The sequence below is a fragment of the Rhineura floridana genome, chromosome 8, assembly GCF_030035675.1.
Source record: "Rhineura floridana isolate rRhiFlo1 chromosome 8, rRhiFlo1.hap2, whole genome shotgun sequence".
NCBI lineage: Eukaryota > Metazoa > Chordata > Lepidosauria > Squamata > Rhineuridae > Rhineura > Rhineura floridana.
Window position 1 is genome coordinate 69,157,591 of NC_084487.1, and position 18,865 is coordinate 69,176,455.

The 18,865-nt window shown below is 40.0% G+C and overlaps 2 protein-coding genes across 2 annotated transcripts in view; one reads left to right on the forward strand and one right to left on the reverse strand.

The window, feature by feature from the left end:
* The window catches only part of LOC133390665 (GLIPR1-like protein 1), a 42,094-nt gene extending 35,454 nt beyond the window's left edge, over positions 1-6,640 (reverse strand). The window contains exon 1 of the mRNA XM_061639715.1: positions 6,464-6,640. Coding sequence (XP_061495699.1) covers positions 6,464-6,640 — 177 coding nt within the window. The remainder of the gene's footprint in view (positions 1-6,463) is intronic.
* Positions 6,641-7,848: 1,208 nt separating this feature from the next.
* Positions 7,849-18,292, forward strand: CCDC107 (coiled-coil domain containing 107). The gene is made up of 6 exons (XM_061637806.1): positions 7,849-8,271; positions 10,574-10,779; positions 12,357-12,423; positions 14,377-14,467; positions 16,104-16,213; positions 17,774-18,292. The coding sequence occupies exons 1-6, from the start codon at positions 8,118-8,120 to the stop codon at positions 18,061-18,063; spliced, it is 918 nt and encodes a 305-aa protein (XP_061493790.1). The 5' UTR covers positions 7,849-8,117; the 3' UTR covers positions 18,064-18,292.
* Positions 18,293-18,865: the final 573 nt, after the last annotated feature.

Sequence of the window (18,865 nt, forward strand, 5' to 3'; positions counted from 1 at the left end):
AGACAGATCTTTGACCGGTGAGGCCCCCCCTCCAAGTTATTTTTCTAAGGATGACTCAGATAGAAGAATGATTTTAAGTCGTTCTATTATGCTTTCCGCGCCAGCGCCGCCTTCCAGCCCTGAAGGCGGGGCTCCTCGGCCGGCGCGGAAACAAGTCTCTTCCGATTCAAGTGCTGAGACGGAAGAGAAGGATCCAGGAGAGGGGCCCTCAGGGGGGAACGGTCACGCGCTTGCGAAAAGGAGAAAAAGAGAAAAAGAGAAACGGTTATTGACTAAGGAAACGCCATTGATTGTGCGAGACCAGCCGTACCTGGACGCCCAGGGACGGGTCAGACTCCTAGGTGTGTAAGGCTTGTGTTTTCCCGGGAAGTAAGAACGTAAGAATGGTAATAGGAAGGATTTGCATAAAAGAAATGTGTATGAGTTGGGTACCCAAGTGAGAGGTTGTATGCGGATAGCCTTTTTTTTTGAGTGTATGTATGAAAGTTTTTCTGTGGGTTTGCTTTCAAGGGAACTTTCCTTCCATTACTGTTGTTCATAAATCATGCTGATTTTACCTTTTCCTCTTTTAACTGCTTGGATCAGCTGCGCTGCCCACCTGTTCTCTTAGTAGTTCTTAGCATTTTTTTTTTATAGAAAGTATAGGATTTGAACTAAGCGATTCCTTTTAGAATGTCTGGGTTTCTTTCTCTTCTGTTCCTGTACTGGGTTAACTCCTTCTTCCCTACCTCCTTATTTGATATGAATTTAGATTATTAAGGGGTTTTTTTTTTGTGTGTGTGTGTGTGTTTGTCTGTCTTGCTTGCTACAGATTACTTGTGTGCATCTTCCTTCCTGATGTAATGTTTTATATCTTCCTTATCTCAGTCCTTGCCATTGAGGAACATTTTATTTCTTTGGAGCTCCCTTCCTTTTCAAGCTTCTTAAAATTGTTTTCTCCAGTCTGCTTAAACAGTGGGATGATAGTTTTCTCTGCAGCAGTTTTATGCTTTAAGTCTAACGTGATCCCTATGGTTTACTATGTTTTATATAAAGACGGATTGGCTGTGTTTTCCTAATTATTGTGCTGTCTGTTATGTGATTGTAACTTATTAAATATAATTTCTTATTTCAGCCCTTGCCGTTTGACATTAATCCCAATAGCAGATGTTCACAGAGGGGGGGATATTTTTGTCTAGAATAAGTTTTGCTTTTCATTATTTGTCAGTTATTTCTTATCTTGTAAATGTTACGTTTCTTTTGACGTGGTTCTTTTTTTGTTTGTTTGTTTGTTTTGTTACTGCATGTTGAGCCAGAATCACAGAAAAGGGAAAGAGATTGGTTTCCCCCCCCTTTGTTAAGATACTAGAGTTCCTTTTGTTTAGATTAGACCTGAACCTTTGGCTGTTGCTTGTAGATAAAAGCCTGGCACAGTTAGTTTTTCTGTCAGTGGCCAAAGGGGCAAAAATAACAAAATTACTTTTGAAACTACTCTACCCATTTACCTGTATATAAAGGGAGGCAATTGTAAGTGCCAACTAAATTTGTATGTAGTGCCTTGTGGGTAGAATTCATCATTGTTGGTAGATTGTGGATTAGAACCTATACCTGTTGAAACTTTTGAACTTGAGTAAAATATATATATTTGGAAGTCAACAACAAAACTTCCTGAAGGGTCTTTCTTCCATAAGGAAAATAAAACCTCTTCTTGAGGTACTCGATCCCAGGTAATTGTTTTAAATTTGTCTGTGAAATGTATAATTTGCCCATTTCCTAGATAGGCAAAACTGAGGCCACCTTGCTGTTTAAACCTAATGAGATGCCCTCTTGTGACTAGGTAAATTCATTAGCAAAAGGGGACCAAAATGCAGAGCTTCCAGCCACAGTAATTGTCTACCTCATATTAGAATTCACATTGGGAATCAATATTACTTTGCTTCCAAAACAGAAACTCATCCCCAGTTGCTCTTTGACTGAAGATGGACCAGGACTTTCAACAGGAAAATGCATTGTCATACCTTGTGCATATAAATCACACTATTACTAATGAACTTTTTTCTTTTAAAATGATGTTCGCAATTATAACGCATGTTAGTGCATTTATTCCTTGACGGGCACTTAGAGCAACTGCTCTGCATACAGGATGAGCACCATTGGAACACCCTGCTGATTTGGAACAGAACTTAATCTATTTGTGCCACTAACATCTCTTTGTTTTGTATTCATAGCAAGAGGTATAAATCCTTTTTCTCTGCTTTCCGTGGCTGCTTTTCATGAGCAAGGCTCTACATAGCCAGAGGATGGGGAAACTCAGGAGTTTAGAATATGTTGTACTGTTGTGTGTTTTGTCTGTCTGTTGCAAAGACAATATTTTGGTTTTGTCCACTTTAATCAGAAGTCTCATCTGTGGCCATGGATGTTTTATTTTTATATTTTCCTTCCTGTACTGAAGTGTTTTCTCCCCAAGGAACATTTTCCTTTTGCGTGTGTATCATAGAAGATTTTTTATTTTGAGACATTTTGGACTCGATCTTTGAAGTGCTCCAGGACCATAACACGATATGCAACTGGCATGCTATTTTCCTGTATTGCTGCAATAACAGCATAGAGGCCTGCTTCATTCTACCTAACCACAGAACTATTTTCGGGCCTATATTGGCCAGCAACCTGAAACGGGCACCTTGTGCAAGTTTGCAATCTTTTCATACAGTCACTCGGGGGAAAAGGGGGGGGGAAATGAAGATTCTTTCATTATTTCAGTTTCTCTGCCTAACATCAGCAAAAGACACACATGTTCAGTGGAAGCTGTAACTGAACATGAACAGGAACAGGATGAACTTTGTGCAAGCCATCCCACAGTGTGTTTATTTGTTTTATTTACTTGCTTTCTTTGTAATATTTCCATTGTAATATTGAATGTAACTGTTTATGCATTGTCCTTTAAGAATGTGTTGTTGTTATTGTTTTCCCTTCATAATTTATATGTTATGGCTGTTTTGTTCTTTAGATGTTTTTACTTTTCAAATCCTTCTGAGTGATTCTGTAATAGGGGTTTTACTGAATTTGGCTACTTCAGATGTAAGGTTCATCAATGTGAAGTTTTGACCCATTTGTTTATTTTCTCACTCTGTCATTACAATGGCTAGGAATAGGTAACAATTAATGTGAATGGATGTCAACACTTAAGAATCTAGGAAGATGATAGTTTGGAATTCCATCAAGATTGCTTTTCTCTCAAAATGATTAATGTATCTTATGGCTTTTTCATGCTAAGAAATGAATTAAGTTCAACTATTGTATATTCTGGACATGGGTGTATGAGCCTTAGAATATTTTGTGATTATGATGTTATTGATAAGTACTATATACAACCTATGCTAACATTTCAATAGATGCCTTTGTGGTATTAAGGTAGGATGTGACTTTCCATTTAAAGTCCATGTATGGATCATCCAGAGAATATTAGTTAATCCAGATTTGTTTCAACACCTCAAACCCATCACATTAGGTTATGACCTAGCTAATCTTCAGACACTACTTTCTCATCCTATGTACAGAAACAATTAGAAGCAGTTAAACAAATGGAGAAGCAAGTACACTCTAGATAGCACATGATTGCCATACAGTCATTTACATTATAGATAAGCACTCACAGATATAGTAACATGGATGTATTTGGAATTCCCTGTTTGGCTGGGATAAGGATGCCAAAGAAGGTTTAACACTTATAATGCACCCCATTGTGGTGATTTGAATTCTGATCTTTGTCTAATTAACCCTTGTAATGTGTATTCATCTCGTATGGCACAGTCACACCCTGGAAGTCAGTATTGGAGCCTATGTGAAAGGTCATCTGTGTACATCTGCCTTTCACATAAAAGGAGGGAGTGGTACGGCTTGGCTAACCCCGTTTTGGTTCAAGTGGAATCTAGGAGGTGCAAAAGCCAAGAGCTATAACTTCCACTCCAACTCACACATACCCCCACGGCTGGTAATGCGTTCCAGAGGTTTTGTGCATAGAAAAACAAGGGCAGAGTTAAACGCTGTCGCATAAATGTTATCTTAATCCTTGGCGGATACACCCCCATCCACAGGGAATCCCATTGCTCGTTAGAAATAGCATTAGTTTTCCTTTTTTCTTGACTAGAAACACACATATCAGAAAATATATACAGACATAGGGGGTCTTCTTATATTGAGACCCCCCCACTGGCCTGGATTTTACAGAAGACAGGGACAACCAAAACAAGGAACACACACTTCACCACATGGATAAGTGGGAGTTCCCTTTGTCACTTAAGGAGTACAGTCTCCTTTGCTTCCTGCTACAGCTTAAAGGAGGCAGAGGAGGGCTGGGTGATAAGCGGTTTAGTAAGAGGTGAGGTCTGTATGACCAATACATGTGATATACCCACTTGAAAATGGCAATTGGACTTTGAAGAATGGGACATAAAACAGTGGGTAAGGTAATATTACTGTTGAGATGGTAGCATTTGTTGCATTTCATTTTCCTCAGGTCACTGACTTGTTCTTTTCCTATGAGGCTTAACGGGTCGCCAAATGCCTGCTGGCCCTTGGTGGCTCTGTGAATTTTGGTCTAGCTGGCAGAAGATATTGTTTTATGTGATTATAGTAATAAGTTTTTTTTTATTATTATTATTATTATTACTGGATGTTGTTACTTGCAATGTATTTCTAATGTTATTCAGTTAATCTCTATAGGTCTCTGAGTTTAGTTTTAGGGACCAAAACCAAGCAAACGGGCCATTCTAGTAGTATCAAAAGGCCCAGTCATACTTGACAGTTCCTTGGTCGATGTACTGAAAAGGAAGTTGAGCAGACTGACGCAAGATTGTGTTTTATGTTGTAATAGTTATAGTATTATTAATAGCTGTTTGTTGCTGTATACAATGCATCCCAAATTTAATCCAGCTTGCTTCCGCCTGCCTGCATAGGCTGATTTCTTCATTTTCCCGAAAGCCTCAATCTGCTATTCCAAATTTGATGCAATTGGCCTCAGTCTGTATAAACAAGCTCACACTGTCATTTTCCGAAAACCGCAACCAACTTACATGGAAATGGCTTTAAGGCCGATTTGGCAACCCAAGCAAGGTGATACAGCTACCTGAGAGACTAGCTAGTCTCTCAGGGCTGAAAGGGGGGATTGTTGTGTTTGAATTGAAACCCCCAGTGCCAGTGTTGTGTTTAAATTGAAACCCCAGTGTTAATAAAACTATAATTCACTGGTCTTACCTAAACCAGCTTAGGCTTCATGAGAAATAGAACCAAAGTGGCATTTATCTGACTTTCGGTATAAAACGTAGATTTATTTCCTTGTGACCTGACCCTTACCGACGTTCCAGTGGCTCATATAATAAAAGCCGGATTACGCTGGAGACTCCCCTACTATGCATTTCATATCGTATATATGCTTATGGCTTTGCTTATTGCTGTCAAAATGTTTCACACAGAAATGTCTGTGTTTAAAGACTGCTTTATTGTCCCTCATAGCTCTCGAGTTGTATCCCTCCCTTTTGATATGCAAGACATAATGATACCATGTCTGTGTTTGAGTTAGAGGGCGCCCGGTTGCAACTGAACCTCCTCTTCCCATACGCCTTTGTCCGTTCCTGCATAGTGCTTATCTCAAGGACATGTGAAATATGTAGACAAGTTGACAGTGCAATGTTTCCACTTTGTTCTTCTCCTGTACCCCTTTTGTTTCTCACATATGTCCTAAAGCTATGGCAGTTAGCAATTGTTTCTTTATGTTTTATGACGTGAACATGATACTGTAAACTTCGGGGTAAGCCTATATAAACCCCCATCTATCAATAAACGCGGTTCCCATGCTCACCTGCTTTGGCTTGTAAGTATTGGGTCCCCTTTGCAAAGGCTTTGTTTTGTGTTGTTTGATCTCTGATAGTGGGTTCATTTATTACTCAGCTCCGCACTCTCCCGGGGTGTAATAAGTAAGCTGGGGTAACAGGACAGCTTGCGTGTTGGGTTTGGATCTAACAGTATCATAACCCCTGCGTCTTTTATGAAATAGTAATCTGTTCTCATTCTATCATATGAGATGCAGAGCCTTCAAAGGCTGATCACGAGGTTTAACTCAAAGAAAAGGAAAGCCCACAAAGAACAGACAATTCTCTTTGTCCTCTACTCTGGCCTAAGGCATAATGTTGCCTAAGCAGTAACTCCCACAACAACAACAGGTCCAGTTATTTTGTAACCTGGGGCACAAAAAACTCTCACAGGAGCTTCTCCCCTTCCCTGATAGTAACCAAAACCAGCTGCCTGAGACAGACACCACCGCACACGGTATGGCTTTCTGGAGGCGGTGCCCACCCTGCCAAGGAAAAGGTGGGGGGTTAAATTGGACGCTTTACGTGCACACAGTGGGTCACATTCTCGGCAGCTGCCCCACTCCTCGATCTCTCTGCCACTTTCCTCCTTCTAACCCAGTGCCCAGGATACACACCATGTAGAGCATGTTGGAAGCAGTGGGTTGGACGCCGCAGCGGTAGTTGTTGTGAGCGTCCAGATACTGATTGATGAAAGTCCTATTGGTGATCTTGGGATAAGTTGGGAATTTCTTGCCGCGCATGCCCTCGACTACGGCGAGCCCCAGCACGACCCACTGCCAGAACCTCCTCATGGTCGCGGCGGCGCGTAGCGACCGTTGTTGCCCTCCAACGGTCTCAGCACGCAGCACCTCCTGCCCTCACCCGAGACGGTTCTAGAATCCGCAGTGTGCTCAGCTTCTTTTTTCCCCCCGCCCGCTTGAGCAGGATGCGGCTACTTTGGAGCGTTATGAGTGTAGATCCGTACGGGGTTTCTCTCCCGTCTTACACAGTTTTATTACAAACTAATGCACTTAGGCTACAATACTATGTGCACTTACCTGAGAGCTTATTTTTTTTAACACATTTTATTTCTTCTTTGCCATACAAATATCAGCACAGTATAATAAAAGAATACATAGCAAACAAAGAGCTTATTTTTGAGTGCTTAGGCTTGCATGCCTACATCCCGCTTTTCTTCATCACGGAAGCTATAAAAGCCAGGCGTTTAGGGTTTCCAAGCAATGTCCGATCCACAGAACAGACCTCATCCTGCAAAAGTTTAGTGATATTTTATCACGTGCCTTCAGACCGTGTACCGGGGGACTATGGGAGCTGGACTATCAGTGACACTTCTGATGAAGCCTCCAGTGTTCAACCGTTCATATGAACGCATATGTCATGTTAGAACCACCGATGTTAAACGCTTGTGCAAGCGTGCACTGGAACCAATCTGCCATACATCTGGCGTATATAGTTTGTTCCCCTCGAATTCTTTCTGAGGCAGAGAGACCCTCATAGCACCTACATGCGGCCTATTTATATTAACTGCTTTCAACAAATTTAAACCATCTTTCTGATCTAAACTGATAGAACGAGTTTTGCTTCTAAGGACACCCACTCCACATCACACAACCGGGATTAGTTATGTTCCTTAAACATTTTCATCAGTTGGTATCATGATAAATTCGTATTTGCCGCGGGAAATGGATTGCGTTGGGGCCGCTTGTGGGTGAAAGACTACAGACGCTACAAGCCTTAGGGCCAGGCAATCCTGTTGGCTTAACGGATTGTAATCTGGTGTGATTGTGAATAACACCGAATCTAGATAGTGGTTCTTCGGGATTAAAGAGTGCAAAGTAAACAGGGGCGACTTTTACATTTGCGGTAACCGTGTAATTTCCATTGAAATCTTCCTTAACTCAAGAATCAATGATGTTGAAGGTATTCCCAGCTCGCCTCAAATGGCCCCTGGAGCCCACCAGGGGGCGCAAGGAAGAGAAAGTAGAAGAAGAGCTGCAGGATCGGAAGCGTTCTTTCCAAGTAGTCTATGGTTGGTTTGGCCTCAAATCTACAGTCCCGACTTCCTCCGCACCATTTCATCTTCCTCATATTCGGCTTAGGCGTCTGCAGTGTGGAAAAGCAACACGAGCAGGTTGACTGTCGGCTCGTGGAGGGCTGTTTTCCCCTCTAATTGTTTCTGTTCGATGGCTTTATAGGCCCCTTCCAGCTCTACTACTATTCTGTGATTCCTGTTGCTACCATTACATCCATCTTTTCCCGGTCGCTGCTATGGTGTTGTCTTCGGTGCAGCAGGTGTTCGTCTCCGTCGTGCTGGTGTTCTGCGTTTTCGTGGTAATGCCCAGGATGTTTGGCGGAGGCGGCAGGTCCTCGCGGGGTGCCAAGGCTTCTCTTGGCCGTCACGATCCCCACCAGCATCGCCACGGTATCTTGTCCGCCGCTTGTTTCCCCACACCACCCATCCCATCCCATCCCTGCACTCCGGCACAGAGGAAGCCGAGGAAGCCTGTTACTTCTTAAGCTAGTTAGGAACTGTATTTTTTCTATATGCCTTTTCCCCCAAGTAATCTAACAACCCCCCGCCCCCGCCAAGCATTTTTAACGTTCTGTTTCTTTTTTAATGAAGGCATGGATGTAAAACTCCTGGAGGAGAAAGATAATGCTGTGCTTTAACAGTGACTTGCATGTTGTTAGTGCACCAGGAACTGTTCTGGCAACAGTTCCAAATTTGCGGGGTTGCCTTCCTCTTACTTAATTTAATTCTTCAATTATTAAAAGAAAAACTTATTTTTCTTTTTAGAATTTAGGGATATTTTGAGTGATAGTATTGAATGAGTCTCAATGAAGGTGAAAAACTGGTATTCTCTCCTTTTTTGAGTATTGGGCAATACAATATCTAGTGTATAAATGGGCAGAATGAGAAACTGTTACCCATTTTTGTTTTTATGTTCATAAAAGTGATCCTGAAGTCTTGTGCCACTGGAAGATCATTCTTTTCAGAAAAACCTGGTGAACTTCCTTTGGGGCCAAAATCCATCAAGAAAATTAGAAATTAAAACTGCAACTGTTTCTATTAACGCATTAGTTTTGGCAGCTTAGGTCAGATTTAAGCTACTCTAAATTTCTTGTGTCTTTAATGTACTGTTGGCTCCAATTTCTGTTGTAAATCTTCATAGGGACAGTTTTGCATCTATTTATAAACATGGGACTACATTGGTTCTGTGGAGAGTCTTTTTTTAGTATTCTGTAAAAAATTTGTCTAAATGATTATTTACAACCATCTTTCTGCTGTGCTGGGTGTCTTAATGGAATTGAAACAGTAATTCAATTAAGTGATCGCCTAGTAACTTCCAAACTAACCTTTATAGTACTTAGATAGTTACTTTGTTAACCTGCTTCACACTGCCATTAATACTAAATGGCTTTGTATAGTGTGTTGACAAAGTAGTATGATCAACACTGCTATATTAATGAATAGAGCAAAACTTCCTTATTAGAACAATTAGTGCACTGTTTCTGAAGTGTAGAGTGTTATGGTGGTTTTTAAAATAAATCTCTAGCAGCCTTTGTTCTCATTTGATTTGTTGGGAAACTGAGGCAATTCCTGGGTATGTTTAATAATGCTTTTTGTACTAGTTACTCAAGGAGTTACTGTGCTTTCTGTAGTACTCGAGAGCACATCTCCACCAAGGTCATGCTCCATAAAGTAATGTTAAAGCATCACAAATCCATCCTCTGCTTTTAGAATTGAAAGTAGTTCTCCTTGCTGGTGAAGTAAGCCCAATGCAGTAATTTATCCATGAGGTCTATTTTTGTCGGATAACAGGTGTTAGTGATGAGAGGTCAATAAACTTAAGTAACATTGTGGTTCATGACAGATGCTACTGGAGGTCACTGATTCATAGGGTCACCATAGGTCTTAATCAACTTGAAGGCACATAACAACAACAACAAGCTGTTCATGTGAATATGGTCTGAAAGATGGAGACTTGCCCAAATGTCTTTCCAGACCACTGAATTTTAGCAAAGCAAACCTGAAGTTGTTGCACAGAAATCACGATGTTGTCTTCAAGGATGTAGTTCAGTTTCAGTGAGCTTACATCTCCCAACTTGCAGACTGTTAAACTACAGTTGTAGGCATAGTGCAGTTCCTTTCCCAGCTACCATTGCAACTTAGTGATACCTGGAATGTGTTCTGTGAGTTCACTGAATGTTCCCCACAACATGATTTAATTGTTTATAAAAAAAATTATTTATTTATATCCCGCCCAGGGCAGCAGTATTTTAAATATTGCCAGGGCGGCAATATTTTAATACTACTTTTCAGCCCCGACAAGACTGTTAAAACTTAGCATTTTTTTCATTCCCATCAAGATATAAAAGGACGAACTAAACAAAATGCCAACAAATAGCAGAAATTAAAACTAAATCATTAAAACATTTCCACCCATTCCTGTGCCTGGTGTAACCTAACACAGCTCTGCCGGCAAAAATCATGAGATTTTAAGAGGGGCTAATTTTAAGGGTGGAGTGGAGAAACCTCTTGTTAGCCAGTCTCAGACTTTGCCTTGAGACTGTAGTTAGAGTTGTTTACCATGGTAATACTGTGGAATGATTCTCTTCTTTGCAGACTAAGCATGTCCCTCCATCAGCTCTGGACCCCCCCCCCTTGGGTATGTTAGCTGTTTCATTTCAGTCTATTTATATATGACATATTTGTTTTTCAGGTGGATCTGAAAGAATCCTGCAGTCACATATGAACTTGGAGAGTTCTGAACGCAAAACTTATCAAAGCATCCAACAAATGAGAAATGCAATGGAAAAGGAGTTGAAGACTGAGCACACTAAAGGGCATAGCAAAGACTTTGCTTTAACACTCATGCCCTTGTATGCTGTTGGTGTGGGGGTGTTTGCTTTATACAAGTTCTTAAAGGTAAATATCAGTATGCAAGAGAGGTAATAGACCATATCCTTGTACAGAACTGGGGTTTGTTCAGTCATGGGCACCTGTGCAAATATGGGTTATTTCTTCAAATGTATAGTGTCAAGTAGAATTTCTAGTTTTCTTTATCTTAGCTATTTAAAATGAAGGTTTCAGGTCAATATCAGTGCTTATGTAGTAGAGCAGGGATAAATTCAGTCTGGGAAGTAATTATAAAAAGATGAAAAGCAAGATTAGTATACATTCAAAATTGTGCTACTATTAGTATAGTAGAGGGATTATATGCCTTGATATGGACATTATTCAGTAGTATAATATAATATATTTATATAACTTATATCTCACACTGCAGCATAAATTTTGTTCCCAGAGTGGCTAACAGAGTAGTTAGATACAAAGTGCAATTTAATTATTATAATAATATGAATTGTACAAACTAATATAGCAAATAAAAAAGCCGCTACATGCCATTGAAACAGATAATAAAATCAAATGCTTATATTAAAAATGCTTATGTTAGCAGCTCTTGAAAGCCAAGGAAAACAGAAATATTTTTGCCTGGTGCCTAAATGATAGTAATGAGATCTCCAGTAGGCTTCCTTGGGGAGAACATTTCAAAAGTTAGGAGCTACCACAGAAAAGTGTCTACATGTGCTCACATAGTCTTCCTACTACCCCCACGTCCATTCAGTGTGTGTAACTGAGTGGGGAAGTAAGTTTCTCTAGCAACACTGAATTGTGCTTTGGCAATTAGGTTCTTTACAACTAGAGTTCTATAAAGCCTTGTATCCCCGATATTGGAGTACTTTGATTGCTTGGGAAAGTATGAAGGATAAATTCCTTAGGCGGTACTTGCAAGCACATTTGTAGGCCAATCCAAAAAAAATTTAACTGGAACAAAACTACTACTTGGTTTACTGTGAGTTACTTCTTGGTAGTATACTAAGGATTAAGTCATAGGAAGTGCTGCTGAAATCAGTGGTTTCAAGTAAATGTAGTTGAGTGTAAGAAACAATTACTTATCTTAAAGGTTCTTCTGTTAGAAAGGCTTTAGTGATATTACAGAAATGTATGTGTTATATAGAGAATTCAGATGACAAGAGGAAGTGGTCGTGATTGTTACGGTTTTTAGGAATATGTCTGCAATAAGTAATTCTACTAAAAGCAGGAGGATTTAGGCTACAATCCAATACATGTCTGCTCAGAAGTAAGCTCCATTCAGTTCAATGGGACTTACCCACTGTACTGAATTGCAGCCTTAGTGAATAAGACTGAGGTGTAAGTTAAAGCATCATGACTAGTGGAATCAGTTTTCAGCTTGGTTCAACTGGATACTTTGGATTAATGCTGGTTTTATCATAGTGAAGTGAATGAGACTAAAGAGACCAAACCTAAATCAAGCAGATATGGAGAGATGTTTTGGATTACAATATATTTCCAGGATAAAATATTGTTATCTGCCTCGTGTCTTCACATAAATCTAAATGAACAGGGAAACATTTTCCAGGGGTCTAGTTATTTTCAGTATTAAAAGCATTTATGGTATATTTTGTTTGCCCTTTTTCTAGATGAAATCTCAAGAAGAGAACTTATCCAAGAAAGAGAAAACTACAGAAGTTAAGACAAAGGAAACAGGTAGTAATTGGTTCAAAAATGTCCAGCCTAAAATTCTTTGTCATATAGCTAGCCCAGTTTGGCTAATTATATCTTAGTTTAAGAAATCGACATATAAAAAAGCCTTTTGCTTATGACCCTTTTGTTCCCCTGTTTGTGAGAGCTGCCGTTAAAACAGGAAGTCTCTAACCATAGGTTTATGTTTCATCTGGATTGGGAAACTTGGTTACAAGCAGGGCTGTGGAGTTGTAGTCGGAAGCAATTTTGGGTGGAGTTGGAGTCGGAAGCAATTTTGGGTGGAGTTGGAGTCGGAAGCAATTTTGGGTGGAGTTGGAGTCGGAAGCAATTTTGGGTGGAGTTGGAGTCGGAAGCAATTTTGGGTGGAGTTGGAGTCGGAAGCAATTTTGGGTGGAGTTGGAGTCGGTAGAAATGTACTGACTCCGACTTCAAAATAAAATTAATATTTTAATATTAATATTAATATCAGTTTATTAATATTAATACATTAATATACATTTGCCATTTATGAAGGAGTCAGAGTCGGAGTCAGACAGTAGAAAAATGAATATACATTTGCCATTTATGGAGTCAGAGTCGGACAGTAGAAAAATAGAGGAGTCGCAGTCGAAGGTTTGACATACCGACTCCACAGCCCTGGTTACAAGTGTCATAAGCCAGGACATTAAACCAATTTCAAAGTGTGGTTTAATATTATGACTTGCTATGAAGTTAGTAACCATAGTTTCCTTGGTCAGATGAAGTGGGAAAGTATGTTGTGCTTGGTTTAACTGCCTTGCACAAAGGGAGGAGCAAAGGGGCTGCATGCATGGAAGGAAAAGGCTTGTTCATATCTGCTTGCTTATTAAGACAAGTTGGGACAATGTGAGTTCAGCTACTGGATGTGTTTAGATATAGTGTTAAACCCTAGTTACCATTATGAGAACAAGCCACACCAAGTCTCAAGCTTGCATGTTGTACCCTTCCTCTAACAATCCTCATCCTTATTAAAAGGGGAGATCAAAAATTTTGATTTTAGCTTAATTTCAATTTCCTGGAGGAAAGGGAAGTATGCGAGCTTATGTCCATTGATGCCACTTAGTTTAATGTGAAGAAAGCTAGCAAGCTCTTGTAGCATCTTAAAGTGCTTCAAAAATATTGATAGATCTGTTTAGCTTAAAATGTTGCTGTTGATTTGGGGAATAGAGAAGTATTGATGTACTATTCGCATCGATGGTTTAAATATTTTAGAATTGTTTTTAGATTATTAAATGTATTTCTAAATTTTGTGTGTTAATATCTGACATTTTACTAAAGTGATCAAATCAACAAATTAAAAATGAAGTAGTTGTACTTGAGATTATTTATACATCATTTGAAATGCTGTTACTTGGAAACAATTCTCTTTTTTAACAAACAAAATGAACTCCAAAGTGTATTTGAAATGTGGGGATGAATTAGTTTAAATTGTATCATCTTAATTGCTTTATGGGCTGCCCTTTAAGAGATTTCAGTGCATTCCTGAGAATGCACTCCACTTACTTCACTGATATTTATGGCAAAGCTTCTTTGTAAAATTATTCGTAGGCATAAGCATTCTGATTTGGAGATCATAATTCTTAGGAGTGTGATAATGTTTTGTAGTGTACATTTGATTTTTAGACAAATGGTCTGTCAGGCAAACACTGTTCATTTTATCAAAACAAGGAAACTGTTTTTTCCCTTTATACTAGTAAAATGGCCTATTTCAAATTTTCTGTTTATTATATTATTTTTAGTGCAAACCTGAGCATGTTTAACCTGAAGTAAATTCTATTGAGTTCAGTGAAACTTACTGCTTCATAAATATGTTTAGGATTATACCCCTGAATGCTTTAGACCCTGCCCAGTTAAATAACACTCAAAATATATATTTATATATATAATTGGTTTTTTTAAACCTTCCTCATTTAAAAAAGTATTTGTTCTCACTTGTAGAACGCCAGCTTCTGGAGTTGGAGCAACATCTAGCACAGACAGAGAAAATGTTAAATTCTTTATTGACTCAGTTAGATCCACTTTCAAGCTGGTGAGTAATTTGGTGATAATTTAAATAGTATCTCAGTTGTCTTAAGATTGGAGAGAATTATTATTGAACTGGCACATATGAATAAATGTCACAGGGATCTAATAATTAGTATCTTGAGTTTTTTGCTTTCTTCATATTTTCTGTATACAGTCCTAACAAATCTGAAATTCTACCAAAGCAATCCTTACACTCACTTCCTAGACCCTAAATAGCATACTGGTAATGCAGGCCACACGACACTGGATAAATAATTCAAATGTCAGGGTGCCAATATTAAATTTCCTTCATCCAGGCTTTTCAATCATTTGGAATATTTCTAGCTCTGAAGTTGTTTTTACTGTTGAAAAATAAATTAAACCAGTATCACTTGAATGATCCATTTAAAGGTTTTTTAGATTAATGGTAGCAGCTAAGTAAATGAGAGAATTAATGTGTACTCCTTAATCCTATTCATTTACATGTGTCTTAAAATTGGGAACAAGACTACACTGGTGCGTTCGGGTGCTTCTGCACATCTCATGGTAAATGCAGCTAGGTTTTGTGCCCATATAATCAATATAGTGTTTTCTTTTTCACACTTCCCAGTTTGTGTCCTGTGCTTTTAATCTGAATGGCAGAATCCTAGCAACATGGGAATTCCTGCTGTTTTCTTGTATGTGACTAAAGTTGGTTCCTAGTGACTGACTCAGTTGAAAGGTGGTTCTAGAGCTTGTCTGATTCTTAAAAGTGCTGTCATAAGAATATATCGCAGAGATTTCATATAAGAGGTTTCAGTCAAAGAAAATAGCCGGGTTTCAACATAATACTAGGCTATGTGCACTTAGGCTGATGCACTCCTCCCTCCTCCTTGGCATACTTTCAGGAAGGAGAGCAAAAGCTTTCTGTTTTCAATTATTGATAATAAATAATAATAATAAAAATTTTTATTTCTAGGCCGCCTATCTGGCCGCACAAGCGGCCATTCTAGGCGGCGTACAAAATAAAGTAAAATACAACATACAAACTACATAAAAACCCAAGAACTACAATATAAAACGAAACCGAACCCACCCATAGCTAAAACCAATGGCACCCAAAAGAAAAAAAAGCAGCAAAACAAAACAAAAGACAAAAACCCAGGCCACCTCAGCCAGCCGGCTTATGTATCCCTCCAAAGAGGGACAGGTGATGGAAATTAGTCACAGCTGGCTGGGTACCTGGGACCTGGTCCTGCAGGAGGCACGTCTGCCAGGCAGCAGTCCCACTGGGAAGGGTGGTGGAGGTGGTGTTCCAACAGCAGGCTCTCCTTCCCTGGGTGGCGATGTTCTCCTTCTTCCTGCAGGCACTGGGTCTCCCAGGCCACCTCAGCCAGCCGGCTTATGTATCCCTCCCTGACTTGAAACAAGTCAGCTTCATAAAGTGTAGTTTGAAGTGTATGAGCCTAAGTGCATGACCTCAGCCATGGTCACATAGTGCGAAACCACTATGAACATAACACTAGAGGGTGAACCATGATATCCTCACTAAGTTATAAATATAGCAATACATGTGATTATTATTTCCTTCCGTCCTTTGAGGGCTAGAAAAAGTATTTTGGTGGAATTGTAACAACTGTTCTCTATTCCCATATGTTGACTTCTCAGTTTGTTTCTTTCAGCATTAATGCCTTGGCTTCTGAACAAAAAGATGAAATTATGGTACAGCTTGAGTCCATTAGGAAGCTGATGAAAGAAAGTGGATTGGATAAATCAACGATGAAACCAGAAGGTACTAATGTTTAGTATATTAAAACCTCACTATAATAACCCCTGCTTCATACTCTGATTCTGAAGATTTTACACATGATTTTGCTGGTCTTGACTTACATGATTTGCTGACATAGTGTAGTATTCACCTCCTCAGTAGCTATAGGGCTCAGCATATCTTCCCATTAGATTGAGGTGGGGCATTATCTGTCCCCACCCTGGCTGGCTGTCCTGCCCACCTGTGAAAGTCCCTTGCACAGCAGGTTTGTTGGGCATTTGGGAACCATAGCGCATAGAGTGTTGCTAGTTGTATTCTTGGCAAACCACTGAAAATAGGGCTGGCAAAGCTGCTTTCTGAAGGGATTGGCTGCACAGTGGAGAATCCAGTCACACAGCCAATCCAGTAGGCTTAAATTTGCCACCCATCAGGTGATGGGCGGTAACTTCAGCCCTGCTCTCTACAGGGATTGCCTGTGTGATTGAGTTCTCCTTGGGGGACTCAGTCATGCAGCCAATCCAGCTGACCTCACATGACATCAGGTGTGGGGCAGGTAGGTGTGGTTTGGGGGAAAATGGCCTTGTGGATCAAATTGGGGCCTCTGCCAAGTCAGATTTGTGGAACGGAGATTCCCCATCCCTGCATTTGATTATTTCTTTACTCAGTGCACACAGATCTGTTGCTTGTATGATGCTCCACGTTCACTTTAATGGAAGAACGTGGAGCTGCATGTTCATTCCTTTGTGTGTGTATATGAGTTGGTATACTCCACTGAAATGAATGGGAATGGACAAGCTCCAAACAAGCATCAGAGTTCCGGCTCCTCCCTCCCTCACTGGCTGTAATCATTGTGTGTTATCTATAAATTTCTTTGCTGCTGCAGAACAAAAGAAACCTGGTTTATGATTTACAGAGGAAGCCAACTCAGAGGAAGCCGGCTTAAATTGTGCTGGAGCACCAAGAGAAGCCAGCATAAAGTTTTTCCACATCCAACTGCCATTCAGGAGCCTCTGGCTCAGCCAGGAGCTGCGCCCAGGGACCAGAAAGTAAAAGCCTGATCTCCCAAATACCCCTGCCTGGGAGTAAGCTCTCTCTATTGATTTCTGTTGCAATTATTTTCTCAGACCAATATTTTACCTGTTGTAACTTTTGCCTTGATGGGGACCCGAAGGAGTGCTCCAAACACAAGTTGGATGTGGCCTAGGTCCCATCACCTCGGCTCCTCCCCTGACATGCCCCTTTTTCAGGGCTTACGCCGGCTCCACTTGCACTGGTTTTGGCTGAGCTGGCTGAGTCCTGGCTCAGCTGGGCTGAGGGACTTACGTTGGCATAGTCTGGCTGAGTCTAGACCCAGCCAGCTCAGCTGGAGATCCTCTGCATCCAACTCCCCTCAGCCATGCATAAATACGATTTGGATTGTGCCATTAATAGGTAAATCAAAGAACTATATGATATGTACTGCCATCTATAATAAAGCCAGTTGCTCACTTGTACTTTTCTGATAGCAGGTGTATTTTAATTATAATACTGACGGTGAACCTAATTATAATTTTAAATGTCCGTTTTCTGTTTTTGAAATTTAAGATATTCGCCATACATGCGAAGAGAGGCTTGAAGATCTTATTCAGTCATTCAGTGCACATCCTGAGGCAGAGATGGGTGAGGACAGTAATAAAAACTGTGGGCGTGAAGTGCTGTTTGAAGATACTGAGGAACACTATGGTGAAGAGGAACATAAACACTGTAATCACAAGTTCTTGCTGAGTTCATTGGAAGAGCCAAAGAAGATGAAAGTTGCTGAAGTAATTAATCAAAATATAGCAGAACCAGAGATTGGGTTAAGGAGACGTGTTAAAAATGAATTAGATAGATGAGATTAGATATATTCAGAAAATTGTGATGAATTATTACACATGTTATAATGCAGTTTTAAATTGTTGTTGAACAGGTTCATATTTATTGCATTGAAACAAGATATTTATGGAAATTTTCTATTCTGTATAAAGTATTTCTGTATATATTACACTAAAAGTTCTATATAGTATTCTACTACGCTGTCAAGATTCATCGTATTTTTATGATGATTAAAGTCAAGGAATGGCAACAGATCACGTTGTAAACATTTTTGTTTTGTTTCATATCAAATGTGTAGGCTTTTTTATTTGTTTGGTGTGTCCCTGCAGAAATGATTTGGAGCAAATACTGTACAGTATCCTGATTCCACATTGATCAGTTTCTTTGTATATTGGCTTAGGGAAGTTCTGCTGGTTTTTTTTTTACTTTTGTTCTGGACCAGCTGAAACACTTGAGAAGGTTTATACAATTCACTCTGGAAAACATTATTTCATCAATTTTTGCCAACCTTTATCAATGGGGAGAGGAGAAGGAGGGAGGGGAGGAAATGCAGAGGGGAGGACTGGGAGCAGGCAGCACGGGGAGGGGAGGAGAAGGACAGGTTTGATCGTTTGCATGTTTATTGAATTCAGTGCGATTTACTCCCGTGCAATCATGCTTAGGATAGGTAAAACTGACCAGCGGGAGACGGAGGGAGGGCTGGAGTGGTCAGTGGTGGAGGAAGGGAGAGGAGAGGGGAAGGAGGGGAAAAGCAGGTCTGATCATTTGCATGCTTATTGAGTTCAATGGGATTTACTCCTATGCAGTCATGCTTAGGATAGG